We start from the raw sequence: 27,398 nt of genomic DNA, 5'->3' as shown, positions 1-27,398 counted from the left end.
TCTGCATAACAGCAACAGGGGCGTCGCGGAGCTCGGAACCAGCTGATCGACACGGTTTGGTCGAGAGAGGACTGTTCTCGTCACCCGGGACTTGAAAGTGTCAGCGCAATCTCAGTTCAGGTGCTGTAGGGACGTACAAAACGAATGGCGAGAATGGAGGAGAAAATTCCACCGGTAAAACATATTGCGGTCGTCTTGAACGACATTCCGCATTCGGTTGTAGTCATACTCCACAAGCGGTTGCGCGCTCGGAGAGGCAAAGTACACGCTCTCTATTTATTGCAGCGGTCCGGACGCAACCGAAAATTCTGACACACCATATCTAGCTGGTCCTCCAGACGGAGAATTCTCGGCTTCGTGGAGGTGGTCGAGAGTCGGCTCGTACCGATCCCTCTCCTCTTGAGACAAACAGCTAAAGCCTGTCTCAATACCGAGGAAGCGGCAGTGCTCTCCGCGGCGGCTCTTGATCAACTTCCGGTTTTGTCGTATGCCGTTGGAAGAATTTTTGTTTTGACCTCTTGCCGACCAAGGATCTCCATTACTTTCTCAGGCGTTAGTCGAGTCGGGTGCTGCTTTGCTGGAACGTTCTCGTCTGACGTGGAGCAGGATGGTGATTCTATTTGAGCTCTGCCGCGACAAAGGTGGATAGGTTGTTGTTCGTGCATTAAGCGCACATTATATATCTGAGAGCTGTTCAAACCTCGGTCAACGATGTCATTCCTGATGTTCGATTAATGAACTAGTATGGTAAGTGATGTGACCTGTTCGCTAAACTATCTTCAAATGCCTAACTTATGGACTGGGGTCCTTTAACCTAGCTTAATAAGGCCAAAGCAACATGGATTTAAGAACATTACGAAGTAAATCTACCATGAATCAGTCAGAGCTGATAATTAAATCATCTGTGGCAAACTAGCTGAGCTCGCGAGGAATGACTTCAGGCGGGCAGTAAGACTGATAAGCTCCGGTTACTAGCTGACTTTGGGGCATTCCATACATACCGAACTCCCTTGAAGTCGCTGGGATGCTTTTGGCGGCATTTCCAAACGAACATTCAGGATCATACCGGTAAAGGATCTTTTTTTCTCTGTCTTCTGGCCCTGCAGATTCAAACTTCGCTTCCGAGTCTATTATTAGAAATATGCTTTCCCGCATGGTGTGTATAGCCAATCGGTGAGACCAAAACGCACATACCGTTAGGAGATGTTAACATTACGAATGACTGTAACCACTAACCAGTACTCGCCTATAATGACGATGGACTGGGTGGCAAATACAGGTTAACAGATATTCAACCTTCTGCGAGCCTTGTCTTACCTAGGGAAGCATGTCTCGAAGCCCCGCAAAATCCTCGGTCTCTTATACCGAGCTCTGGGCCCAAATTCATCCAGGGTTAGGCTCAGGGTCAGGGTACCCAAATTCTTCCAAATACCAATAGCCGGGCTACTACTATCTTATCCTTTGTGTCAAAGATGTTGAATAAGCTCGTTAGGGTCAGGGTGGCTCGCCCGCGCAAGAAGTCTATAATTTCCTTTTAAACTTGCCCGCCCAGGGGTCTCCTCGCCAGGTTGTATCGCCTGGAAGAGATAAGCTAGGCGAGTCGGGTGTCTTCTGGAGTGTCATTCGCATCTGGAGCCTTGTCCATCTTCGTTGGCACGTCCTCACCTTCTCCACTGCGCTTCAAGATGTCAAATTCATTCTCAATATGTGAAATGAGGTGAGGAGCGGACGGGACTTACAGCCGTGGCATCGTACCTCGACGCTTATGGTGATACAGATGGGATGTCTGATATTAATGCACGGTTGATAACCAAGCCGTGCCACTATTGAGGGCTTAGATAGAGTGGTAGAGATTCTTTAAGTGTTGATATAGCGATTCTAGAGCCAGCTCAGGAAGGCGCTAATCTGAAGTTTTCGACGGAAAAGGTGTGAATCAGCGCAGCTGATTCGAAGATGACGAATATGTACACTGGGCGCTCTCCAACCAGGATCAGTCAAACCACCTTGACTTTGGCATTGCAACCCGCTCACGTCTCCGGTAACGAACTCGCCGCAGCCTACTCTGCCTATAGTGGGAAGCCCGCAAAGTTCGTTGACATTCCTGTCGAAAATTGGAATACCGTGGCCTGGAACAACCTGCTGAAGGGAAAAGACACAAAGATCGGGTTTCAAACCATCAACGACGATAACGCCTTGTTGATGACGTACGGAGAAAACTTCGGCAACTGGTGGAATCTGTACCGAGCGAGCGGGAAGAATGAGGGGCTTATTCAGAGGGACTATGGTTTCTTGGATAAGATTGTGCCGGGCCGTTTGAGAAGTGTGACGGAGTGGATGGAGAAGGTGCAATATACTGGAGAGAAGATAGAGGTATTGAAGCTCCAGGCACTACAAAGTAGAGATCTGCTTAGAGAGCAGGACCGTTGACATGGCCAACATAAGTATTTTATGAGATGATTTATTTTTAATCAAATAACACTGACCCTATTTTTCACATCTTTCACAGAACGAGAAAGCCCAAGGCTTCAACGAGAGATCGCGGTATGTTTATTCCGTATCTTCAACTAGCCCTGACCTGAGCCCGTGTTCCATTCTTTGGAATGAATCTATTTAGAAATCCTCCAAGCAGTCGCGATTAGGCATCAAGCCCAGGGACATATTGAGCTCAGTCAAATTGAAATCTGACCAGAGTTATACGCCTACCAAATCGTACCCAATACCCATCCCATTACGACACCCACCCCCCTCCTACAAGAATATTCAGTTAGGGATACAATCATCGTAGCCTTCACAGAGCTGGTGGTGACTGGCTGTACAGACTGGAATTGTCTTACGCGCTAACAAAGAGAGCTCTCTGACCCGTCAACTCGAATTGGTAAATAAGCCATTTAGTTCGTTTTTAACAGTGGGCGATGTAGAGATGTTTGTTACAGCCGGATCATGCGTGACCAGTGAATGTGAGTGGCCGTACGCAAAGAGAGGAGCTTGTTTGACACCTCAGGGTTGGCTGGAATCAACCTAAACTTGCAAACAAAGCCCGCAAGGGGGTGCAAAGTTTCCTGAAACAGAGTTAAAAATCGTAAAAACAATATCGTGGTGTTCTGGGTCGGGCTCGCATTCAGAAAAACTCAGCCCAGTGTGCGGCTCAGGAGTGCCGGACCTGCGGGCGACACTCTGCGCCGTTTCAAAAAGTCACAAAAAATCTATTTGTTTATTTGCCAAAACTGCTAGATCCGTTCTATACAATTTATTTCGCAGAAAAACAATAATCAGGTCTGTAAGTGGATTGGTGGATTAGCGGATTTGGCAGATATGTTCGCGGATGGAGATACAAATCCGCCATACCCCAGATCGGCGGATATGGTGATATGGCGGAGAATGAAAGTTACGAATGGCTCAAACAAAAGATGTGGGAAGATGGTTCGATATCTGTCGTGCCATACCAGTACTTTACGATAAATCACTGCAATGTGAATATATTAGTCAAAGATAACAAATATTACAATATTATGTGATGTCTGGCGGAAGAATTCTAAATATTTCTAACGTCACTATTTCTGCATGCTGTCCATCAACATCAGCATTCTCATCGTTTATCCCTTCATGGAATATCTTCGTACTCCCAGGATGTCCTTCCCGTATTGAACATCCTCTCAACGGAGACTTCGGAGACCGGAATAGCTAAGTAGTCTCTCGCCGCCATAGTGTTGCCATTTTGAGAATTATGTTGTAGATAAGTAGATTTGGGTTTTGTAAGAGAGGAGGCGGAAATAAAAAAGGAAAAGGGGGGAGGGGGGGGGGGTTGGGGCTGAAGCTATGACAAAATTGATGTTGTAGAGGGCAGTTTATATGAAGAAGAATGCCATGGAAGCTTGATTTTTGACACCCCTAGTTGGCTGTTGGTAAAACAAGAGACCTCGGAGGAAGACACCACGAATATTAGAGGTGGAAGGGTAAGGGCACCGAGCCGGGCAAAACAGGGTAACGCGGCGCTTAACTGTGGCGAGCACTGACAGCATCTACCGCTGCATCCCATGTAAATGCATATGGTGCGGCTAAATATGTCCAATTTAAAGTCCCACGGCTTCACTGTGATAGATCCAATCATCATAAATGACAAGAGTCCGCTGCATGCTACATGACAGTTATTTCCCGAGGTGTTTGCACAAACGAACTCTCGCCGATCTTGGTCGCTGAGAGCTAGATCTAACAACCACGCGGATCAGTCCTAGTCCCATCAGCGACCAGTCGAACATGAACCGCGGGTCAAGAGTGGACGATTCAGGGGCAAGATGTACTGCGCACCACCCACCCCGGCACGCCCGAGAGCGGAAACGGTGCAAGACGCCAGGGTGTACGGACATTGGCTGTGATGGCGGGTACAATCGGCGCTCGTTGTGGTACTGCTGCGAGAGCTGAGGGGAGCTGTCGCAGAGCAGCCGCCCCAGTAATGTGGTTATTATATTTCGTTTTGTAAATAATTTCGTCTTTTAATTTTGTTTTGTTGCAAATAATGTCACATTTTGTTTTTCGCCTGCCTGTCCCATTAATTTGTTGTTTACAGTTAGTCCTTCCTTTCTGCTTTGTGAGCTGCCCACTCCAAATGATTCATCATCTGACTGTCCGCATCTTCTGTAACCAGGCTTCGATGACTAAGAATTAGCAAGTAACGTGATCGGCAAGCCAACCGATCGCCCAAGCGTGCCGATCGGTCGAAATTCCATACAAAGTAGCGATTTTTAAACCTCTAAAACTTAGCCACGCTAGCAGTTCTTACCTAAAATTTTAAATTTTATAAATAATGGACTATAAATCATTATCAAGCGTCTTTTTTTAGAGATAATCTTATTAATTACCCAGGTATCTTAAATTACGGCTAAAGGGTTTCAGGGTTTTACAGGATTTCAGTAAATATAAACATCAATCGTTTGTAAAGCGAGGATGTAAGTCGTCGATATCTAGCTACTCTATTCTTTAAATTGAGCGTAATTAAGAAAGATTTCGTCGAGTTTTAGAGGTTTAAAAATCGCTACTTTGTATGGAATTTCGACCGATCGGCACGCTTGGGCGATCGGTTGGCTTGCCGATCACGTTACTCATGAATATAAAACAAGTTCTAGACTCTTCATTGTTGTTGTTTTAAACCTGAAGACAGCCATCCATGATAATAAATTTGCACTTTTAAGCACTTGGCATTAAGCAAAATGGATATCAATGTAAATAGACCCAGTAATAACTGCAAATAAGTCGTAACACATAGCCACTTTAGCAACACAACGGCAAATCGGTAAGGATGAGTTGACAGGTATGAGACAGGATCGGTGTTCGTACACCCCTAACCCTTATGACACACCAACAGGTAGCGTCGATGGCAATCCAGACCGAATTCTGGACTGCCAAAGCGGGCCCGGGCACCACACGGTCCACACCCGTCAACATTCTGCGCGACGTCGGTGGCCGCGTTCTCACGGGATTTGTGTGAATATCATTTTCAACTCGGGTTAGCGTGATCTCGTCGGAAATTGGCTGCGATTCTCGTCCGGGCGCGCGGCGGTGGCTGGAGTGGCGCTTGTTACATGTAAGCCGCACCGCTGGTCTATGAACAAACTTCTACTCATACTTATGCGCCGCACTCCTCATTGCGAAAGAGGAATAGCGCAGGTTTCAAGAGAAATAAATGAAATATAAGGAGACCACACGGTTCTAATTCCCGGGAACAAGCTTCGAGTGTACTTCAAAGGCCAGCACCCTACGTCACCGTGTTTCTAATGTGTAGACTCTAGTAATATACCGTTTCTGGCAGAATTACAGAGGTTGCGTTCATACGCTCTGCGCTTACCCAAGGAATTATACCCGGCATTTGGTTTACGGCGGGACACCTCCGAGGTCGAAGTGCACGTCGCATACAGTGCGGAATGCTTTTCGCATTCCCAAAGGACATTTCTTTTTTCGACAGAGTTCAGTGATTTGGAACAAGCTTTAGCTCTGTCGATCGGGAAGAAGTTTTTCCGGCTCGTTCGTCGCGGCCATTGGGTTCTTTTAGGTTTAACTATAGCCCGTGGCGGCCACGATCGGGAGTTCTGCTACGTCACAGTTCATTTATTCTCGCAACTGTGATGTCATATCGTCGTCGCCTTCTACTTCAGCTTTGCTTGCTTTTGTTCTTGAACCTTTCGCACGTGCGGGTCGGGCCCTTCACTAGGTCGGTTCCTGTTCATGGACTGCAACAGGTAATGGAAGCTGAGGTGGCAATCGCGAACGGATCTATAAGTGCGCGGGAGAGCCGCCTTGGAGATCTTTTGCATCTCTCCTTTACTCCTTCTCCAACAATAAAACCGGGATGGCAAGAAAATACCTCGGACTTCGCGGTAGGGCCTTGAACCTCGCCGTAGCGACTATTGCCGGTCTTGGGTTCTTGTTGTTCGGCTACGATCAGGGCGTCATGGGAAGTCTGCTCACCCTCGACACCTTCACCTCTACCTTCCCGTCCATGGACGTTAGTAACCGTGTGCCCGCAGCCGATCGTGCACACAACTCTACTATCCAGGGCGTCGCTGTCTCACTTTACGAAGTTGGCTGCATGTTCGGCGCCATTGCGACGATGGTTATCGGCGACAAGATCGGTCGCCGCAAAACGATATTCATTGGCTCGATACTCATGATAATCGGCACTGCCATCCAATGCTCGTCGTTTTCGCTAAGTCAGTTTATAGTTGGTCGTATTGTGACTGGCTTTGGAAATGGATTCATAACTGCGACGGTTCCGATGTGGCAGTCTGAGTGTGCCAAAGCCGAGGCACGTGGCCAGTTAGTTATGGTCGAGGGCGCGCTTATTACTGGCGGTATCGCATTGTCCTATTGGTAAGTCTTGTCTCAGTCATTCTCTCTTAAGCTTGATATTGACGTGTTTTAGGATCGACTTTGCATTCTACTTCGTCCCCGGTCAAGCCGATTGGCGATTCCCGATCGCTTTCCAGGCAGTCTTCGCAATTATCGTCATGTGCACTGTCCTGGAACTCCCAGAGTCTCCACGGTGGCTCTTGAAAAAGGGTCACAAGGAAGAAGCTGCCCTCGTCTTCGCTTCACTCGCTGACGTGCCTGCGGACAGCTCGGTCATCGTCGAACAAGTCGACGAGATCAAGGCAACTCTCACGTCCGAGTCCCGCTCGTCATTCCGGGAAATCTTCACTTTCACGAAGGAGAAACACTTCCACCGGACTATGCTCGCGTTTTGGAACCAGGTAATGCAGCAGATCACGGGTGCCAACCTTATTATCTACTATGCGGGAAGCATCTATGAGAATTCCATAGGCCTCTCGCCGCTAAACGCAAAGATTGTTGCAGCTTGCAACGGTACTGAATACTTCCTGGCCTCATGGGTCGCCTTTTTTACGATCGAGCGTCTCGGCCGCCGCAAGCTGATGATCGGAGGCGCTGCAGGGCAAGCGGTCTCCATGGCAATCCTCACCGGCACGGCATACTTGGCCGACCAAGGAAACAGCAAAGCCGGCATTGCGGCCGCCGTCTTCCTCTTCGTCTTTAACACCTTCTTCGGCATCGGCTGGCTTGGCATGACGTGGCTGTATCCCGCCGAAATCGTGTCGCTGCAGGTTCGCGCCCCGGCCAATGGTCTCTCGACCGCCGGAAACTGGGTCTCCAATTTTCTGGTCGTTATGATTACTCCCGTTGCCTTTAATAGCATCGGCGCCTACACTTACCTCATCTTCGCAGCCATCAATGCCGTGATGGTGCCCACCGTGTACTTCTTCTACCCGGAAACCTCCGGTCGCTCGCTTGAAGAGATCGACGAAATCTTCGCGCATAGCAACTCCTGGACCCCGTGGGATGTTGTTGGGATTGCGAAACACATGCCAAAGCATCATACGGAGTACATTGAGAAGAGAGATGAAGAAGCCCGAGAAACAAATGGAAGGCGGAGAAGCCCATTTGACGAAGACAACGAGAAGCCTAGCGTCAACTACAGGGATCAGAATCTGCCTGACAGTGCAAGTGCTAGTGAGAGCTCAGGAAGCACGTATGGTGATAGGGTAGACAACAAACGATAGATTAGTAGAGTTATAGAGTTATGATAAAGTTAATTTGTACTGCTAGCATTGTTATGACAAATGTTGAAACATATTTTATCTATCTTAAATGCATCCAACTGAGGAAAAGTGCATTTCTTACGAGGTGGAGCAGATTGAAGAGTGACCGCGCATGCCAATTTGCACAGCGATAACTTTCCACATGAGAGCCTCAACAGCAGAACGAAGACTCGTCTTGGTGGGGAGTCGTCTGGTTATTCTTTCAGTGTATATGGCCTTCGTGGGCACGTAGGGCACATATTTTCATTAGGGCTCCATGATCCACGATGTCGGATTGCAGTTTAGCAAGGTTACAGGATCTTAAAAAGTTCCTGGAGTATACTTTCAGATACTCCGACGCTGGCAGGCGGCTCTACTTGAGACTTGACGTCCACAGTTGAATTTCTCGCGCAGTTTAAGCTCAAACTAGAAGTACTTATGCTATGAAAAAACATTGACACCCATCCCTTGTTCTGTATGCACCACAGCGGAACCTTTGACGACGCTGGGCCCCTGACTACACGGACAGAAAACCAGCGGCAACAAAAACGTATTTGCACAAAAACGTTTCTGCAGCAGCGCAGTACTCATTCTTTGACAAGTTTACTACCTGCATTTTGATATTAACTTATTTTTCACACGTCTTGCGGATCAAAAGTCCTTCCTTGGTCTACCAGGTAGTCGTCGGAATTTTTCGTGCCGAGCATGCGGTCGAGCTCCATCACTCGAAGGCGAAGCATGTGGTTGTCCTCCTTCAGCTCCTCGAGGCAAGTCAGCCAATGGGTCCAAGACTGAATACGCGTGTTATACTTACCTCCATCTCCTCCTTTGTCTCGGAGCCGATGTGCTCGGCAATCTTGGCTATCCGCCAGAACCGCAGGACGACAATCAGCTCTGCACCTTCCAGCGCAGTCCCCTGCTCTAGGATGTCGATGACGAAGCTTGCGATGATGACCACGGCATCCAGCATACGCAGCCAGCGCCCTTTGCCAGCAAAATAGAGCAACCCAAACGCATACACGCAAGAGATCAACTCGACCATGAACATGGTCGATATCGCTAGGGACAGGCTGCTAATGACTGGCAAAGCCTCTTCTAGGAAGCCATACATCTCAGGCTCCTCGCACGCGAACAACTCGATGTACAATTCTGCTATCACGAGCAGCGTTTCCACCGCGACGAGGGTGATAATGGTGATGTGTGCTGCACGAGAATCGAGAAAATGCCGGAGACGCTTCTTAAGCCGCTGTTGAAAGTCAACGATCGAGTAGCCAGGCCGCGCCTTCACTCGCCTGTCCCCCAATAAAGACGACGTCGAGCTGCTCATCGTCCAAACTGATGTGAGATGCGGTTGTTGTAGAATGGAAAGACACGTGCAGGATCTTGCTTTTGCCGGGGGAGGAAGTCCAACTGGGTCTGCAAACCTCCCTGTGTAGTTATATGGGCTGTAGCTTAGACGGAGATTCGAGATTAGTCTCTCGGTGGCCTGCTTACGTGCACGCTTGGAAGTCTCACGCGGTTGTCGCAAAAAGAGGAGAACAGCAGGTTACCCTGCTGGCTGATAAGGCGTCACCCTGCCCCTGAATCTAGAGTTTCAGGACACCAACCGATCTAGAGAATTGCAATGTCGGACATTTGACTATTATTTCTAAATCGGGTTTGCGACGATGGCCGACCATTGGAAAAGGGAGTAGCCCTTCGAACTGTGGAAAGTAAGTGCATCATAGTGAGTTCCCGTGCATGCATAGGTGCAGCAGCAGGAGATGCCAGAATACTGTTTAATAAACTTGCTTGGCTGGCGCAGGTGCTTCTTGAGCGCAGAGATAATGAGGAGGCTGAAGTTGTTGAGGTGCATGTATTGTAATGAAAACGACATTTTTATAATGTACAAATATTTACGAATATTTTGGATGGCATCTTTGTTCCAAGGAGTCTTATCGCAACATCGAATCACACCACCGGGCTAAACCTCGTTTGTAGGGTAAGGTCTGCTATGGTGACTGTTAGTCCGGACAAAAAAGGGTAACCCTAACCCTGGCGGCCATAGTCGCTGGCCGACGTAACCACCGCCCGACATAAGGTTGTAAACGCCATACGCTTTGCCAACCACAGCGACCTCTGCCAGCCATGGGCGCACGCAGCAAATCGGGCAACCGGTCATACGCATAACGACAGAGTCGTGACGAAGGCCAAGTTCTTCGAGATTGGATTCGGGCTTTGAAATAAATATCGGAAGATGTCGCTCGCTAGCGACACCACACGTGGGGAACGCAACGCACGATGAAGAGGACAATCGGAGGCCACAGAATGAGAATTGCAGGTTACCAAGCTTATATTCGGCAAGAAGTCGCTTGATGTCTGGCATGTCCTCGTCCGCAATGTTGCTGATGATTCAGAGATCCAATCAACTACATCAACTACATATTTTTTGTCTGTGTAAAGTAAGTGTATATTAATAAGCGAGACTTGAATGTAGTGTATCAACGAATGTAGATGGTGTAAGTGTAGTTGACTTCAGTGTATGGGGTGACCCACTATGACTGTCACCGTCCCCTCAGAAGAAGCCCATCTAAGATGCTCCGCCAATTTTGAAGTCTTCTTGAGTAAAAATACCGTACTACCATGTAAGCAGCCTCTCTGCCGTTTTCCCCTGACCATTTAAATTATCTCTTCAGCAGCCAGTTCCTGCGCCTTACCAATAAGCCATGATAGCTCCTGTCTTCTGAACTCGTCATCATTGAGGTGCATGCTCTCAAGCTGTCTTTTCTCCTCCATGATTGAAAGGAACAAAAGATTAGGTCATTGGTAATAACAGCACGAAGCCATGTTCTCAACACTTGACACATGCCTTCACTCCGTTGAGTTACCCTGCAACCCTGGTTGCTCGAGCCACAGAGTGGTCAGGCATATGTTTATATTATGATTCGCAGGGTTATGCGCTTTAAATAGGGATTCTCTGGATTTCGGAGATGCTTCTAGGACGATACGGTAGAGTTATTAAGAGAAGGAAGAATCGATCTAAAACTAAAAATTGTTGGCATCCAGTGAACAATATGGATTATGGTTATTTTCTAGTGCATAAAATCTCAAGTCTTGGAAATGAGGTGAAGACAGTTACATCTAAACAAAAATATGCACAGCCTCCATATTACAGCATCGTTAAGATACATCTGATATTCAGCATCTTTCAAAGTTCACAACCTCAATTCTTCAAACTGTTGATCCATTCCAGCACCGTCGCTGGCTCGACTCTCTTCGTGTAATCCGGATCGATGAAAGTATTCCTCACCACTCCGTTCTTATCAACCAAGATAGTCGCTGGTACAGGTACGGTGAATGAATCATCCCCATTGCGCTCCACCAGACGGTTACCGAACTTCTCGAAAACCGATCTCAAGGAATCTGGCTGCTGAAAGAGAATCCCAAGCTGCTTGGCATATTTGTTCCCCACGTCCGAAAGAACGGGAAACTCGAGATCATGCTTCTCAGCAGTGCTCAGTGACTGATTGGGCAGCTCAGGGCTAATTGCCACGAAAGTAACGCCCTTGGCTTTGATCTCGTCCAAGATCTTTTGAAACCCGACAAGAGCGATGTTGCAGAAGGGACACCATTCGCCACGATAGAAAGCGATCAGCAGTGGTCCGTTAGAGAGGAGCTCTGTGCTACTGCGTTCGGTGCCGACGGCGTCGCTGAGACGGAATTCGGGGAGAGCGTCGCCGACTTGGATGGCAGCATCGGCATCGAATGATTCTATGAAGTCGCTCCTCGCCTTGTTGATAATTGCCTTCACGGGCTCGGGGCCGTTCTTGTCGAAGTTCTCAAGAATGGCAGAAAGTTGAGCTTGTTGGGCCATTGTTAATGTTGGTATCGATATTGTTAGGCCTTAACTATTTGAACTTGTTTGAAAGAAGATATCGGAATTCTGTTTTGATCGATCTGAATTCTTAAATGCTTATTGAATTGTTGCATGTTAAATTCATTCCACTACATCTTTCGTCCTATTTATATGTCCACTTTTTGCCATCGGAGATGTGAATATGAGCAATCAGCTTATTAATGGCTGAGGCCGTCCAAACTCGTACCAATTCGCACCAATTCGCACCAAGCTCGGACGAACTCGGACGGCAACTCGCACATCTCTTCCGAGCCGTCCGAGTTCGCCCTGTTATGATGACTAACGGTTAGTTCCGACAATCGGGGTTAACCCTAACCCTGTCAGGCAAACTAACCCTGCAACCTTAAATTATTAGGTGCGAATGATGTCATAAAGTATACAATTACATTAAATCTTGAATATAGAGCAGAGACAAACGAAGCGCAAACACGAAATCAATCCAATGAATAAACGCAGCGCGAACGCCAATCGAATAGAACACTAACCACAACACTAAGCTAATACATATCGGGCACGCAACCGAGACGGACGATACAGCCATCACCACAGGAGCGGTCGCCGCTTGGGAAGTCTGCGATGAGACTTAAAGTTTCTTAGCGCAAAACATCTAAAATGCCTTAAAAGGAAATTTACTAAGCCTAATTAGTAAGGCAGGGTAACTTACTGGTAAGGTAGGGTAATATTCTGCGGCCATAAATTTCATTTTCCCATAGTTAAGGTCCAATGTACCCCAGAAGTTTACTGAACTACCACATTATCAAATCTCTAGTGAGGAACAGAAACTTACCGTAATCTGTATTATGCAATCAGGTCGACATTTTAATGTATTTTTCAGCCTTATAACTGCAAGGATGGTGATGCTATTACACGGTGGCAATGGGCGGGTACGATTGTCGCGACTAACCATTAGTCACCATACAGTCCAACCTCGTCCCTCTCCTTGTGGAACTTAGCGTGAACAAGCCCCGCTTGATGAAGAATGCATAGTCAAATTATGAAGTAGATCTGAGTTTTCCGTCAGCGGATCCAGATGAAAACGCCTACTGCGGTGACGACAGTCAAGCCTTCATCCCCAGATTTACAATGGATGAGTCCTCCATCAGGCATTTTAATCGATCCCTTAACTCATAATTCACAGTAGTCATAGTCCGGTCACGAACACCCCTAAACCGTTCACCGTTCGAGCTTGCCGCAGTTTGCGAGTTCTGCGCGTCCCCACTATTCAATACATCATTGCAGGACGTCTGCTGCTTTCGCATACAACGGTGTCACTGCTGAGTCCACGGAGTACTTCACGGGGATAAATGCTATGATACTAGTTAGTTAGTCATGCAGTCGCATTTGTTGATCGTGCACCATTCGTTGCTCGTCTCCTCTTCCAAGGCTAGAAAGCTGTTGTAAGTGAGATATCAAGCCTTCGCTCCGGCTCATTCTCGATCTCAAAATTGAAGCCCACGCTGAAACTCTTTTTGTCGCAACTTGCACGCGCCATTTTGGAGTTTACGCTCAGTTGTACGTAATCAGAAGAAACCGGATTTGTTTTTTAAGGAGCCTTGGCTGTCTTGTACATTGGTCGGGGGACAAGTAAGAATCGACGACATTTTTACAGCGTCTCCAACTCCACGCCACCCCATCGATATCGTCTTTCAAAACAAATCACACGGTATATTTGGCTGAAATTTGTTAACGCCTAACCATGGAGTCTCTAGGCGTTTACCCCGGTTAATTACCCACTGCCGAAGCAGCCGCTTAATAATTTTATTTCAAGGGTATGGACCGAGTGGCCTGGCTGGGGTTACCCTGCCGTGCGCCGTGACAGCACAACGCAAGATGGGGATGTGTTACCCGGGGATGACCCAGGGAGCCCACCAGGCCACCACACAAAAGCGACGGATCTCGTATGTAGCGCACGCCCACAAAAACAAGGAAGGCGGGTCTCGTAGCGGCGTGTTAAAGGCCGGTAGTACGTTCTTCATAGTAGCAATCTAACGCCGACCCATATTATTGTGGCAACAAGTCCTTGGATAAAATAGATATTAGTATTAATTGCACCATGAAAATAACTAGGGGTGTTCACGAATAACTGACGATTTCTTGCTTACTAATGCGATATTCGTAAACACGACATCTACAATATGAAATCACTGACTTCCCCCCACTTACTTATAAACTGCCATCATCAACATCAAGTTTCTCATCGTCGTGGCACTCAAAGCGTGTGCTCCGCAAGCCTAGAAGATCTCTCGTTGTGCTGAACAGTCTGTCGACAGCCACCTCAGACGCAGGAAAGAAATAATCACTTGCTGCGGCTGCCGTGTGATTGGCTCACCGCCGTCAAGTGATAAAAATCGCGACTTCTTCGCGATCCGGTCTTCAGGACCTGCCTCCTCGTCAATGCCGTCGACGTCATTGAGCAGGTGATAGGCGATTCTGCTAGAGTGCCGAAGACGGTCGGACATGGCAACGGATAACTCTTGCATCCCGCTGACGGTAGAGATCTCACAATCGCTGTCAGACGTCTTGTAAGATATGATATTGGATTACTCTGCAAGGGATTGTATATTGGTAGACGCGAAATATTCGGTAGTCGTATTCGACGCTCCCATCCTTACTCGTTGCGAATAAGCGGAATTCTACGAATACGAATAAAAAATACGAATAAGGAAGATTTTTATTCGTTTACACCCCTATTCGGATTAACCTGTATTGGAATGGTCTATTCGGATTCCTACATCATGTAGGGAGGATGGCATCAAATAGACCTTTATCTACAGCAAACTTCTTACTGCCTCCATCTTCAATTGCCCTTATTTCACTCCACTAGGAGTCTCGCAGCTAACTTTCTTCTCTACCAACAGATCAAAAATAGATCGATGCCATCTGTTGGGGTACGTGAAGCGAATTATAGATCGAGCAATGCGAGTGACTTCTCGCTTGCGGGCAGACTCTATGACTTTTAGGAAGTTCGGAATTTGAGGATGATGGACCAACGATGCAACGTACGCACAATCGATTCAAGCTCCTGTTGTGAAGGGATGACATGTGTCTGAACAGAAGCTTCTTTTTTATTTATGCATGGTTTGTGTTTAAAAATTGTGGTAAGATACATTGTGGCCTGACTCATGGCTGCAGACATTATGTGTAGCACCAATCGAAATAGCTGAGCCTTGTTCAGCTAGGATTGACGCTTGAATGGGCCGCTGCAACTTTACCAAACCGATACTGACCCCAACTTAAACTTCCTTCAGGAAAAGTCCACAATTGTTCGCCAAGATCCGAGCCTGCAGCGCCTGCAATTACATGAATTGGAAGAATATGCTCCAAGGTTGGATGCGCCTTTCTGGCGTCACTGCGCGTCATCAAAGCTGACATCTTTGCCTGACGTTCCTCTGGCTTTGCGGTGGCAGCCTCTTTCAGTGCCTCGTCAAAGCTGATGGCGTAACTGAACAGCATTAGCAGGAACACAATCGACCTGATATTTCCAGCAGGATTTGCTTACGGCATGGTCTGGCCGGTTCCCCTTGTGGCCCGGAAATCACGAAGATTGTGAACAGCCATTCCCGCGCCGACGATTAGAATGCCTTCGTCTCGCAGACTTTCCAGTGCCTGCCCCATGCGGTAATGTTGATCCGAGTCATCGTTATTGTACAGTGAAACTTGCACGATTGGTACATTCAATGGGTTCTTCTTCGGATCAAAAGCTGTCCGGGCAGTGCATCAGCAACAAGATGCCGAGAATGTCTAAGACACAAGAAAATCATAACCTACCAACTATAAAACCCGCCCAGACGCCATGGTCAAGGCCTCGTTTGACTCTCTCAACCTCAATACCGGCAACCGCTAGCTTCTCAATGACCTTTTCGGCAACCTTGGGGCTTCCCTTGTTCGGATACTCATATTCGTAGTAGTGCGGCGGAAAGCCGTAGAAATCATAAATTATATCCGTCGTCTCGGCGACATTGATCTGAATCTTGCGTGGGCCGGCTTGCCAGTGGGCAGAAAAGACGACCACGGCCTTGGGTTTGACTTTTGTCGTGATCTCCCGCCCGACTGCAGCCAGCTTGGCATAGGCAGGGTGGTCCGTGTTTTCCATGAAGTTGGGCCCGCCAATGCCGAGGAAGTAGACGGGTATCCGTGAAGGACTATTCAGATGTGAGGAATCAGACATAATACTTGAGGCTTGCGTGGTTGATTGTGTGGTGGCGGATTGCCAGATGCTGCTCGTGTACGACTGGGCAGTGCGGTAGTAGATGAGCGGGATGGACAAGCTCGCAAGGAGAGGAGCAAAGTATATGTACTTTGAACGGATAAAGGACATGACGTGCTATGTCCAGCTTTTCTTTGATTTTCGTGTGTCTTGGGAAAGAGAAGAATCAATCAACGTCTTGGAGATGTAAGCATTATCAATGACTGCAATCATTGACAAATCCATTGTCAAATGCAGAAAGTTGTCGAGAGGCATTCCCGCGCGCGCGCGACGGAGTTCAGCTTCATGAACCGGTTTCTCAGCCCATGATGTCGGTGTGATGGATGACTAACGTTAATGGTAACAGTATCCAATTACAGTGCTCTCGGAAGACATCCGGGCCAGTGGATTGGGAGCCAGACTCGCCGCGCGCGGCCTGGCCTGCATAACTTAACTAGCAGGGCTCATCGCGCGCGCGCGCGCGCCTTGGCCTGTGCTTGTTCGGCTTGGCGGATCGTCGCGCGCGCGCGGCTTGTGGGTCCTAGATTAGACTACACAACTGAGTTACTCGAGTACTGCATATGGATTGATGTGATGATGCCATTGTTCCTGTCCGACCTCAGAAGGGCGTAAACCAAGAGGTGTGATTGCAAATCCTGGGAAAGAAGGTGGGTTGGACCATAGACTCTTCTGCTTGGTATAAATAGAAGGCATCTCAGCTCCAAGATAATTTATAACTCCATCCATCTTTACCATCGACTCTATAAAAGCAAGCACAATGGCAGCCAACCCTGTTGTACTTATTCTCGGAGCCGGGCCCAGGGTCGGTGCCTCCGTCGCTGAGAAATTCGCCAGCAACGGCTACGAGGTCGCTGTTGCGTCTAGGAGTGGGACTGGCACCAAGACAGCCAAAGGCTTTCTCTCCCTCAAGGCCGACTTTACCATGCCCGACTCGATCCCAGCACTGTTCGATGCAGTCAAGACCGAGTTCCACGCCGCTCCCAGTGTCGTCGTCTACAACGCAGCGACACTCACCCCCCCTCCCGATAAGGACTCTGTTTTGTCGGTTTCAGCGGAGAGTGTCGCGTCGGATTTGAATGTCAACACTGTTAGCCCTTACGTCGCAGCGCAGCAGGCTCTCCGTGGATGGGAGACGCTGTCCCAGGAGACCAAGAAGACGTTTATATACACCGGCAACATCATGAACGTCTCCGTCGTGCCTATGCCACTGTTTTTGAATCTAGGCATAGGCAAGTCGGCTTCGGCATTCTGGATCGGCCTTGCCGACGCGTCGTACTCGGCCCAGGGGTTTCGGTGAGTATTTCAAAGAAAAGCTCTGTGTAGACTGTTTCTGACGTGCCTGGCTCGCTAGATTCTTTTATGCCAGTGAGCGCCACGCAGACGGCAAGTTCAAGGGGATGGCGCTCGACGGCGCCGCACATGGCGAGTTCTATGCACAGTTGGCGGACCATGGGGAGAATGTGCCATGGCACGCCACATTCGTGAAGGACAAGGGTTATGTCCAATTCAAGTAACAAGTTCAAGCTGGAATGAGGATCTAGGCTAGTCTAGAGAAACTTCCAAGTTATATATTCAATCAAATCATTGTCATTGACAAGGACTGGATTAAAGGTACCCTAAACGCAGCAGAGGTGTTTCCCCATGTCTTGCACAACTGCTCTTCTAAACAAGTAACACCAGATCACCTTGGCTTCTAAAGCACGTAGCGAGGTCGTGGCTCGCAGGATCTCCTGCGTCCCTGTTGCGCCATACATTCTCCATGATCTCAAGTGCCTTGCGTACCGTGCCGAAGACGCTTGGCGGTTGCAACGCCTCCACCATTCCGCGCAAATGAGCTTCCTGCGTCGGCTCTGCGAGGCAGCCTGCCACGCAGAACGGCCACACCATTGTGCGCAGCAACGCCGGCGGCGATATTTGACGCGCCAGCAGCTCGACGATTCGACCAACGTGATAACGCACGTCGACGCTAGCGGGCTGCCATCCGGACACAACGACAAATAGATAAACGAGCGCTGCATGAGCCCAGACGAGGGTAACCAAGGAGCTCTGGCTGGCGGGTGTTTTTGACTGCTGGCCGTAATCTGCTGTGAAGACATCCAGCAGGCTGGTGCCCTCTTTTGGAATAATTACTGGATCGGTTTCGAGCCGCGTGAGATGAGCTTCCAACGAGTCCTTGATGGCTGTGGCGCGGTGGACCAGCTCCATGACATCGAGATTTCCGGCTCTCTTGGATCGCTGTTTCCATGCGTCAAGCACGGCAATCTCGCTTATTTGTAGCAACGCCCAATTTTGACACCCTACAGCAGCCTCAAGATCAATAGGAGGCTCGGTGCCATCGATATTACTAAGAAGGCTGCGGTGGTACTCGTAGAGTCTAGGTTGCTCCTGAAGCACCGTGCTGGCAATGATGTCATCCAATATCAAAAGGGTGGATGAGAAGACAAAGGCGGCCTGTTCAGCACTCGGAACCTGGACACGCTGGGCAGGTAAAATCCATGACGACGGCCCCAGGCGGCTTATGACGGCGTTGAAGCTTGAACTGGGCCCCGCCGGTTCGACGGCGCCAGGGCTGTCGAGGAGCTGTCTAAACAGAGCCAGAGCGGCATTGAGGTGTGCCTGGCAGTTGTTAAAGCTCAAGACAGCAATCTCGAAACGCTGCACCTGCATGATGCTTGCCATGATCCGTACAGCGCCGTGCAGATGTTCTGTGACGCCTGAGCCATCGATAACCTGCAGCGACTGTCTCAGCACCACAAAGGCATCCCTGGTCTGCGCGAGCACCGTCTCCCAATCTACATCGCGATTGGCCGCTCCCTGCGCGAGAGAGAAGAAATATGAGCTTTGGCATAGGGTGGCTTGTCGAAGTACCGGGCTGCTTATCATCATTTCCAAGATCCATGCTCTACCGCCTTGAAGGAGAGAGGGGCGGTAGAAGGGGAACAGGAAAGGAAGCAGGTGTTCGAGGTAAAACATGAGGAGAATAGTGTCAGACCGTCCGAAGGCTATACCTTTGCGAGCATCCTTGCTAGTAAGCGTGCAGTCAGCCCCACGTTGGAGCCAGATAGTGGATGCCTCGGGGCACGGCACCGTCCCATCATTGGGAACGTCTGGGGGAGTGGCCAGGTCCCTGGGTAGTCTTTGGGGTAGCACTATAAATTCGCCAGAGACGCGGTTGCCAGGGATATGGACCGCACGCTCCCCACGGCGGCGATGGGCCTTTTCTTTAACCTCGCGCTTGATCCGCTCGGCCATCTCTTCCTGCCTCACGCCGCCATCCATCCACTCCGGTTTGTCCTGGTCGTGGTGGCAGGTGATATGGAGTGCAGTGCAGGCGTCACACACAGGGTGCCTTCCATCGCATTTTTTGCGCCGGAGTCGGCAAGTCCAACAACCATCGGAGGTCCTTATTGTGCTGCTGTGACGAGGACCATAAAGCGAGTCCATATGCATAGTCCCGCACGCACAGATTTCCTTCGGCTCACGCGGTGTTCTAGTAAATTTTCGACCCGACTGCACACACAGAAAACTAAATAAATAAATTAGAGTCTCTAGAGTTGCCCAAGGTGAATCGTCTAATCCTGTAAGCCTTTCCAGGTGTGCAGAATGTACAGACGTAGCCCAAGTCGCGTCTACCCTAAGATTTATAAGCAAGCACGTGAGTGAGAAGCCTCGGGGTAAGTTACTAGAATAGAAATTAAATTCTGCATACATACTAATAATTAACCCTAACATCTCTGCGGCTCATTACTATGTGCAGGAGGGCAAAAATCTGTAAGATCGGCCTTGCCAACGCGTCGTACTCGGCCCAGGGGTTTCGGTGAGTATTTTCCAAGAAAAGCCCTGTGTAGACTGTTTCTGACATTCCTGGGTCGCTAGATTCTTTTATGCCGATGAGCGCCACGCAGATAGCAAGTTCAAGGGGATGGCGCTCGACGGCACCGCACATGGCGAGTTCTATGCACAGTTGGCGGACCAATGCCCGCCCACGATACATGTATTATAGTGCCTAGGAAAGGATAGGATACGCACGCCAACCATCAGATTTAGTGATGTATTTTGTCTTGGGCAGTCAATCTCTGTCATGCAGGCGCCAGCATTTGTACAAGATTGCAACTTCTATCGTACATGCTTCCATATTTCACAGCCATCATATACAAACGCGTACTGGTATTAGAGAAAAGCCTAGACCTTCAAAAATCTCACCAGTTGATAGCATAAACACCCATCCAATTAGAATTAGCTATAAGCCTGTATTTTAGTTCTTTCTGGGCGACCTCTCTGGACTTGTCGCGCCTATGTCCATATCGGCGTTTTCGTGGACCATCGGAAAATTCCGCGGAATTTTCGGAGCGTGTCGAAAACTCCAGATGAAGTCAGCCGCCAACAAATCGTGGTTGCCTAATGAAATATCTTCCTGGTTTGAAGACCCTAAGGATTCCTCTAATTCCACAAAACAATGACTGTTTTTAGTGAATTACACTGCATTTGACAAGATGCAGAAGAGATGATCGAAGCTATGAGGTGCGGCTAACCCTAGCCAAATAAGGAAATTAGCTATGCCGGCGGCACCAGACTGTATTCTTGTAGAGTTGTGTATATATGGCTTAGTTTTAATTAGATTTATGCCATAAAGTTTGCATTTTGTAAACTACAGGTGGCTTGGGATCGCTAAATCGGGTGTGTTCTCCGTTACTGTCACGTGCCACTTGGCCAGCGTATCGGCGGCTGCCAACTTCGTGTTTTGTGACCTCCTCCTTCCCAGGTATACTCAATGAGCACTTCAATTCCCACTATCTGTGGATCTAGCGCAGCTGTTTGAGTAGCCTAGAACTCTATTCTGAGTCCGCTTCACCACCTAGCCTGCCAGTGGCTGGGTTGTCTGGTTTTTAAACGACCATGGACAAGCCGGCCTCGATTACTCGAAGTTCTGCATGGGGAGCGGCGTGCGACTCTTGCGCCAAGGCAAAGGCTCGGTGCATACGTTCTAACAAGACCCCCGAAGCCGGATGCGATAGGTGAGTTCGTTCATCTTGGAGCTTGTTGTCCTCAATAGTTTGCCAACGTAGGCTTTGTGCTATTAGGTGTCGAAGTTTGGAGAAGAGCTGCACAGAGCGGGCTTATAAGCCGAGAAAGAAGAGGCAGATCAAACATCTGTGAGTTGCAGCTTTTGTTACCATCCATCTCCTAGGGTCGGCTAACGAGAATTGCCAGGAAAAGCCAAAGATCTCGATTAGAAGAAAGACTGAGTGGCGTGGTCGACTCACTGAATCAGTCAGAGAGAATTCCATCACTCCGAGACGCCTCGCCTGAGCCCACGGGACAAAGATCACCACTAGGTACCGTCGAATTCCCGGCCCGGCGTCAGAGTGACACTTTAGCAAGTGCTCCGCTGCCTGGTTTCAATACGTTTGCACGCCCAGCATGCACCTGCGACGCGGCAGTAGACAATGAAGATATCAACCCAGCTGAGTCAGATGAAACCGTGTTGTCGATATACAGTAATCAGCTTGGCACCCAATTTCCCTTTGTTGTCATTCCTCCTGGCGTAACCATGGCGCAACTTCAACGAACTCGGCCTTTTCTCACGAAAGTGATCGGGATGGTGACTTCCATTCGAAATAGACGATCAATGTGGGGACAGAGTCGTGCCGTGATGCAGCATATTTCTGATGCCGTGTTCATGAGATCTGAGCGTTCGTTAGATCTCCTTCAAGGCATTATTGCCTTTTTGGGCTATTACCACTACTTTTGTCTGGCTCATGGGCAGTTCAACAACCTCGCACACCTGGCAATCAGCATGATCGGTGATATGGGTCTAGATAGGCGCGTCAAGCCACGGGAAAAGACTCGGTATTTGGCGATGGATCCCGAGGAGCCTAGAGCGAGGACTAACGAGGAGAGGAGGGTTCTTCTTGGTGTTTGGTATATGTGCTCAAAGTTGGTACACCTGTTACCGCACCAAATGTCAAAACTAACGACTGTTTAACAGTGCTGCTCTCGCTTTCAACAAAGTAGAGTCTCCAAAGTACACGAGACATCATGAACAGTGCCTAAATGAATTGGAGGACGCTGCGGAATACGAGACAGATGGACTCCTTGTACAACTAGTTCGCATCCAGCATCTGACAGACAGGATCTTTCAATTTACTCATAGAGACCAAATGGTTGACGAGTTGCCTGTATTGGCTTTGCCAGAGACAACAGTCCACATGCGTTTTTCTGCTTTGCAGGCTGAACTGGATAGGCTCGAATACTCACTTCCCGAGAGGCTAAAAAGCAACTGTTAGACAACACCGTTTTGTTACCTAATCCCATGAACTTATCGCTAATGCAAACTGCAAGATTTATTGTCAAGCCACTATAGTACCGCTCAGCTACGGCTCTTCGAGCCGTTGCTAAGCGATATCTCGCCCTCGCTCGCCAACACGGAGATGTTCAATCACCACCACCCTGCCACCTCTGTACTCAATTCCTGGCTCAATACCTGGCTCGCTATACCCGTTTGCTACTACTTCCATATGCCGCAGCCGGGCTACGGCCATCTCATCTACGCCATAACGATGCTTGTCCGTCAGGCAAGGCTATCACTGCTTTCCCGAGCTCATCCCAACCGTGCCAGCTCTATCTCTGATGTGCCCGGAGTTACTGTTAACACTGCAAGTATTGGTCTTGGCACAGAAACATCCGAGAGACTGGTGCTTGATGCTCTAGAGTCTCTTGCCGCGCGGTTTGGGGCTGCGAGGGGAGAGATGGGGGCCGCTTATGGAAAAGTTTGGGAAAACGACTTTTTGGACCTTGTTGCAAAGACGCTCAGGGGAAAGAAGACCCGAATTGAGAGATGGAGTAGGATTCTCGTTACAACAGGTAGTGGGACATGTGGTGACGAGGCGTTCCAGCCGCGGAAAGATGGCATAGAGCCTAGCTCCATCGAAGGCCAAAGAGGGAACGTCGAAGCTGGGAAAGATACTGGAGGGTGGTTATTTGAACAGCTCGATGATTTTTTGCTTGACGATGATTACCAGGAAAGCTGGCTCTGGGCGGGCGATCCCTCCGACTTATTCATTTATCAGAACCAAGGAGGACTTGTCGACGAGTCCGTTGGCACTAGTGATACTTCCTTTAGAGGTATATGAGGAAATGCGGACCCGCGACTTATTTATTTCTAGTAACTACTCCGTGGACAGCTACCAGCTGAGTCATCCGGAATTTCAGGGTACATCCCAACTTTCCGCGGAATTTTCAGTGCCCCTTAGCTCCTCTACTTATAAGAGTAGGTGGTGTCTCTTGGACGAATGGCTATAACAAGACCTTGGAAGCCTTTCAACACAACCAGAAAGCACCAAAATCAAAATGACATACTACAAATATTATCATTACGACCCCTCCCTGGCCGGTGCCTGCATTTTTGCAGTTTTATTCGGATTATCGACCGCTTGGCATATAGCCCAAATTTTTATACACAGGACTTGGTATCTCATTCCTGTGGTTATTGGCGGGGTCTGTATGTGCTGCTAGAAATTTGACCTCGACTACAGCTGTGCATTAAATTAGCTGCTAACATCTATTGTCGCAGTTGAAATCATTGGATATGTGGCCCGCGCAGTATCGAACGCAGAAGCACCACATCTAACTCTCGGTCCATACGTTATACAAACCCTTCTTCTACTTGTCGCACCGCCGCTATTCGCAGCTAGCATTTACATGATCTTGGGTCGCATCATACTCGATGTGGATGGGGAATCATACAGTCTGATCAAAAGGAGATGGTTGACCAAGATTTTCGTCACCAGCGATGTTGTCTGTTTCTTTATTCAACTTGCCGGTACGTATGAAGACTAGGCTCAATTATTAACAAGACCCTTATTGATCTTGTGTAGGAGCCGGACTGATGGCTAGTTCACAGGCATCGACATCCGAGACAGGCTCTGATATTGTCTTGGTAGGTCTGTGGGTCCAAATTGCGATTTTCGCTTTCTTTATAGTCGTGGCACTGCTATTCGATCGTCGACTACGCGCCATGCCCACCCGGAAATCCCAAGATGCCTCGTCATCTTGGAGGAAGTGCATGTCTATCTTGTACGCCACCTGCGCGTTGATCTTGATCCGGAACATCGTGCGTGTAGCAGAATTTATCGAAGGGTTCGAGGGATATATAATCCTGCATGAGGTCTTTCTGTATGTCTTTGATGCAGTGCCGATGGCAGCGGTGATTGTCACGTTCAACATCTGGTATCCGGCAAAGTTTTTCAATCAGACAGAAAGAGTTAAAGAGGATGAACCGAGCGTGGGGTCCAGCGTCGAGCTCCAAACCATGGAGTGATATTACTCATCTACCCCAGATTGGTAGCTCTGCTATTTAGAATAACTTATGTATTAAAAGTTGAGCTGTAGCAACAATAACAATATCAACAATAATAATTTCCCGCCTCGCGCATCACTTGATTTGATTGTTGAAGACGACATGGGCTGAATAGTCATCTGAATGTAAAAACCGCCTTGAACGTCTTTCGGTATCTCATCTTGCTCTAATCGCGCGCGTTGGGCGGCCTGGTATACTTCCAGGGACGGTCAACTCGTCATTGTCCTCATTGAGAAGTTAGGCGGATCGAATGATATACTTATTTCTATTTGTTATGGCGTGGAAGGGACACAGTGAACGACTACAGCTATTGCGTGGATGTGTGGGGTTAGGGCTTTGATAAAATCACGAGGGAGGCGTGGGTGACCACTCAGGAGCGTAGCCATAAGGGTAGCGTACCATCGACCGCTCAGTCGCCCGACCATAACGCGCTAAGACGCTATTGGGACTGGTCGCGGACTGACAAAGTTTAGGTTCTTTTTTTTTGTTTGAAAAGCCAGTGTATTATACAAGCTATTTACACGCAAGTTCTGGCGAAAACAAAGGAGCGAGCGGAAAACGAAACGGGATAAATATATATATAAATGGAAAGCAAAGAAAGGAAAGGAAGGAAAGAACGGAAAAGGAAAACAAAGACGACGCAACCAGCAGCCGGCCAAGGCCCGTAGGCAAGGACACCAAACCAGCCAGCCCGCCAGCCGAGAGAAGAGAATGGTGGGGCAACCCACCCGGGGGAGCAAACCGGGAGAGTTAGCACCCAGGCGCGAAAGATGCAGAAGCGAAGGGGTAACTGGGTAGCCAAACCAGAGACCGCGACGCAGGTGGACCCGTGGGTGACGAAGCCACGTTCTTATTCCGCCGACGAGAATAACAACTAAGTTTAAAGGGCTCGTTGCCGGCAAGGGTCCCAGTGGCCAAGTCGTTCCCCACGACTGGGAATCAAATTTTGTATAAAACAAAATAGAATAGAATAAAATAAAGTTCAACGTTAAAGTAGAATTCGTATCAGGTTTTCGGCAGACAGTTTGTCGTCCTGACATTATGGTCCTGTACATATAACACGCGTCACCCGTTGCAGGGGGCCTTGGAACCCGGCTCTAGCTACTGGACGGGCACTGCCAAACACTCTCGCCATCACCAACGGATAATTGTACAATTGTTCGCGCTTGCAGAATAAAATAAGAATTTTGCCTGAAACCAATGTTGAGTCGATGAATCCGAATATTTGGCTATAGCAGTGACAAATTCTGGTATCTAGAGGTTATATGATGTCTGTGTATGCTGCTGCTTAAAGAAAAAAAAGAAGAGGGATATATTTTATGGAGCCTGAGGCTCGCTGTTGAATTTATGTCTATTTCCCTCAACCACTCCATGAGAAGTCAGCTTGTAGGACACTGGAATCGGTCGCGTAATTGCAGCGAGGGTGGATACGTTGCGGCTTCGTTCTATATTGGTTGATGACCAGGCATCAGCAGTTGAATCTGTTGGAAAGACATTGATAACTCGTAAACAGTGCTCTTGGCAACAACGTGCAGCCCTCTTCTGATTCTGGACATGCAACTATAAATACAAGGCAAAGTCTCCAGGAGATAGTCACTGGCACTTCCTCAATCAACGCTCAACTTTAAGAAAATCTAAATACTTCCTCTATTCCTCACATAACAAAATGAAGCTTCTCGTCGTCTTCGCCTTATTCACCGCCTCAGCCGTCGCTTGCGATGGATGCTTCGGCGATAAAGCCTACTGTTGCGATAATCCAAAGCAGCCTGCAACGGCAAAGTGAGTACTCCCATGTAATTTAAAATAGGCGATACGATATGCTAATTCAGCCAATGGTACGTTCGCGTAAGTTTCACTGTCCATGACGATTTACTTCAGTACCATGAATCCTGGATGCCTTGACCACTGCCTACTGCCGAGCCTTCACCCAACTGTGCTTGAGCGCACGATTCCCAATCATCCTTGGCTGGATATCTTTACCTACGATGCGGGATAATCTTGTGAGCGCGGGCGACTCGTTTGACGATGTGCAACTCAGCATCGATATCGTGGAATTCTGTGCCGTGCCTCCTGGAGGGCGGTCTTATTGTATGGGGCCCACCGTGGGATCCTTATGGCTGGGAAGTCATGGAAGGGTGCGTGAAGAATTGGGACTGGGTCGTCAAGGGCTGCCATGAGATACTCGAATCGACGAACTACTGGCTAGCTCAGCGCGGTGAACAACAGTCGTTCTTCGACTTCCCATGATCAATTTTATACTACAGGAATGAAAAGGTTTGACGGCTGAATTTACTTCTGACACTTAATCCAGTCCCCCTTCTTCGGCCTTGAAAAGTCTGATATGTCGAAATCGTGAGGTCTGGGAAGTTTCTTTCTTGGCAATAATGGCTCGGCACACGCTTTGTATTGTAAGGGACTTCGCAAGGTCAAATGCTTGGAGTAGCTGATCTATCTAATGATGTTTGAGCGAGATTCTTATGGTCTTTACTAATCCCAGGAAGATCTTTCCTGGACAATCTGCCAGGCGAGTAGACCACCAATTAAGAGGAGATGTGTTAATAGTCGGTGGTCGGCCAGCTTATGAGATTTGAAGGGTCCTGGCATTTCAGAAGCTGGGATATCCATTACGCCTACCGTAGTTATTGATATGAAAGAGCATGTACAAGTTAAATGTCTATCGCTGCTAAAGCAGTGCATAGTCAAACAGGTCGTGATTTCTCGCATTGCCCATTGTGCCGAAACCATTTTCCTCCCCGACTACATAGCAAGGGGCATGGAACACAGCATCACTGGATGGACCGGAAGCTTGTAACCGGTCTAGGAAAATCGATCTAACCCATTCGGTGGTATGAT

General features: G+C 48.5%; 10 protein-coding genes across 10 annotated transcripts; 6 read left to right on the top strand and 4 right to left on the bottom strand.

Annotated features, from left to right (window-relative positions):
- Window positions 1–1,481: 1,481 nt before the first annotated feature.
- Window positions 1,482–2,478, top strand: POJ06DRAFT_258576 (uncharacterized protein). Its single transcript, XM_056188281.1, has one exon. It carries the CDS (start codon window positions 1,954–1,956, stop codon window positions 2,425–2,427), a length of 474 nt encoding a protein of 157 aa, XP_056041569.1. The 5' UTR covers window positions 1,482–1,953; the 3' UTR covers window positions 2,428–2,478.
- A 3,852-nt stretch (window positions 2,479–6,330) lies between these two features.
- Window positions 6,331–8,124, top strand: POJ06DRAFT_226081 (general substrate transporter). The gene is made up of 2 exons (XM_056185718.1): window positions 6,331–6,861; window positions 6,914–8,124. Exons 1-2 carry the CDS (start codon window positions 6,341–6,343, stop codon window positions 8,064–8,066), a joined length of 1,674 nt encoding a protein of 557 aa, XP_056041568.1. The 5' UTR covers window positions 6,331–6,340; the 3' UTR covers window positions 8,067–8,124.
- Window positions 8,125–8,455: 331 nt separating this feature from the next.
- On the bottom strand, window positions 8,456–9,573 carry POJ06DRAFT_258572 (uncharacterized protein). Its single transcript, XM_056188280.1, has 2 exons — window positions 8,899–9,573; window positions 8,456–8,845 (listed from the first exon to the last, which is right to left on the bottom strand). Exons 1-2 carry the CDS (start codon window positions 9,409–9,411, stop codon window positions 8,720–8,722), a joined length of 639 nt encoding a protein of 212 aa, XP_056041567.1. The 5' UTR covers window positions 9,412–9,573; the 3' UTR covers window positions 8,456–8,719.
- Window positions 9,574–10,866: 1,293 nt separating this feature from the next.
- Window positions 10,867–12,205, bottom strand: POJ06DRAFT_258568 (thioredoxin-like protein). Its single transcript, XM_056188279.1, is given in 2 exon segments — window positions 10,867–11,164; window positions 11,180–12,205. 1 exon segment carries the CDS (start codon window positions 11,935–11,937, stop codon window positions 11,287–11,289), a length of 651 nt encoding a protein of 216 aa, XP_056041566.1. The 5' UTR covers window positions 11,938–12,205; the 3' UTR covers window positions 10,867–11,164; window positions 11,180–11,286.
- Window positions 12,206–15,150: 2,945 nt separating this feature from the next.
- Window positions 15,151–16,297, bottom strand: POJ06DRAFT_292759 (Extradiol ring-cleavage dioxygenase, class III enzyme, subunit B; the record flags this gene model as incomplete). The annotated part of the gene is made up of 3 exons (XM_056190407.1): window positions 15,151–15,421; window positions 15,479–15,680; window positions 15,748–16,297. 3 exons carry the CDS (start codon window positions 16,295–16,297, stop codon window positions 15,151–15,153), a joined length of 1,023 nt encoding a protein of 340 aa, XP_056041565.1.
- Window positions 16,298–16,943: 646 nt separating this feature from the next.
- On the top strand, window positions 16,944–17,700 carry POJ06DRAFT_200426 (uncharacterized protein; the record flags this gene model as incomplete). The annotated part of the gene is made up of 2 exons (XM_056185189.1): window positions 16,944–17,479; window positions 17,538–17,700. 2 exons carry the CDS (start codon window positions 16,944–16,946, stop codon window positions 17,698–17,700), a joined length of 699 nt encoding a protein of 232 aa, XP_056041564.1.
- Window positions 17,701–17,848: 148 nt separating this feature from the next.
- POJ06DRAFT_239852 (fungal-specific transcription factor domain-containing protein) lies at window positions 17,849–19,438 on the bottom strand (the record flags this gene model as incomplete). Its single annotated transcript, XM_056186058.1, has 1 exon — window positions 17,849–19,438. The coding sequence occupies one exon, from the start codon at window positions 19,436–19,438 to the stop codon at window positions 17,849–17,851; it is 1,590 nt and encodes a 529-aa protein (XP_056041563.1).
- Window positions 19,439–20,948: 1,510 nt separating this feature from the next.
- POJ06DRAFT_296691 (uncharacterized protein) lies at window positions 20,949–23,319 on the top strand (the record flags this gene model as incomplete). Its single annotated transcript, XM_056190563.1, has 6 exons — window positions 20,949–21,201; window positions 21,268–21,339; window positions 21,398–22,123; window positions 22,176–22,468; window positions 22,529–23,065; window positions 23,102–23,319. The coding sequence occupies exons 1-6, from the start codon at window positions 21,083–21,085 to the stop codon at window positions 23,317–23,319; spliced, it is 1,965 nt and encodes a 654-aa protein (XP_056041562.1). The 5' UTR covers window positions 20,949–21,082.
- Window positions 23,320–23,325: 6 nt separating this feature from the next.
- POJ06DRAFT_145516 (RTA-like protein) lies at window positions 23,326–24,594 on the top strand. Its single transcript, XM_056184586.1, has 3 exons — window positions 23,326–23,687; window positions 23,760–24,008; window positions 24,064–24,594. Exons 1-3 carry the CDS (start codon window positions 23,537–23,539, stop codon window positions 24,504–24,506), a joined length of 843 nt encoding a protein of 280 aa, XP_056041561.1. The 5' UTR covers window positions 23,326–23,536; the 3' UTR covers window positions 24,507–24,594.
- A 1,617-nt stretch (window positions 24,595–26,211) lies between these two features.
- POJ06DRAFT_302841 (uncharacterized protein) lies at window positions 26,212–26,792 on the top strand (the record flags this gene model as incomplete). The annotated part of the gene is made up of 3 exons (XM_056190784.1): window positions 26,212–26,324; window positions 26,353–26,390; window positions 26,584–26,792. 3 exons carry the CDS (start codon window positions 26,212–26,214, stop codon window positions 26,790–26,792), a joined length of 360 nt encoding a protein of 119 aa, XP_056041560.1.
- Window positions 26,793–27,398: the final 606 nt, after the last annotated feature.

This window comes from Lipomyces tetrasporus (genome assembly GCF_029532465.1).
Source record: "Lipomyces tetrasporus strain NRRL Y-64009 chromosome Unknown POJ06scaffold_9, whole genome shotgun sequence".
Lineage (NCBI taxonomy): Eukaryota > Fungi > Ascomycota > Lipomycetes > Lipomycetales > Lipomycetaceae > Lipomyces > Lipomyces tetrasporus.
Note: the sequence above shows the minus strand (reverse complement) of the source record. Positions and strands in the feature narration are given on the sequence as shown.

Coding starts and splice junctions, on each gene's coding strand:
- POJ06DRAFT_258572 (XM_056188280.1), bottom strand. CDS start 9,411: ATGAGCAGCTCGACGTCGTCTTTATTGGGGGACAGGCGAGTGAAGGCG. Junction 8,846..8,898: donor AGACAAAGGAGGAGATGGAG/GTAAGTATAACA, acceptor ACTTGCCTCGAG/GAGCTGAAGGAGGACAACCA.
- POJ06DRAFT_226081 (XM_056185718.1), top strand. CDS start 6,341: ATGGCAAGAAAATACCTCGGACTTCGCGGTAGGGCCTTGAACCTCGCC. Junction 6,862..6,913: donor GGTATCGCATTGTCCTATTG/GTAAGTCTTGTC, acceptor GACGTGTTTTAG/GATCGACTTTGCATTCTACT.
- POJ06DRAFT_258576 (XM_056188281.1), top strand. CDS start 1,954: ATGACGAATATGTACACTGGGCGCTCTCCAACCAGGATCAGTCAAACC.
- POJ06DRAFT_258568 (XM_056188279.1), bottom strand. CDS start 11,937: ATGGCCCAACAAGCTCAACTTTCTGCCATTCTTGAGAACTTCGACAAG.
- POJ06DRAFT_145516 (XM_056184586.1), top strand. CDS start 23,537: ATGACATACTACAAATATTATCATTACGACCCCTCCCTGGCCGGTGCC. Junction 23,688..23,759: donor TGTGGTTATTGGCGGGGTCT/GTATGTGCTGCT, acceptor CTATTGTCGCAG/TTGAAATCATTGGATATGTG. Junction 24,009..24,063: donor TTTCTTTATTCAACTTGCCG/GTACGTATGAAG, acceptor GATCTTGTGTAG/GAGCCGGACTGATGGCTAGT.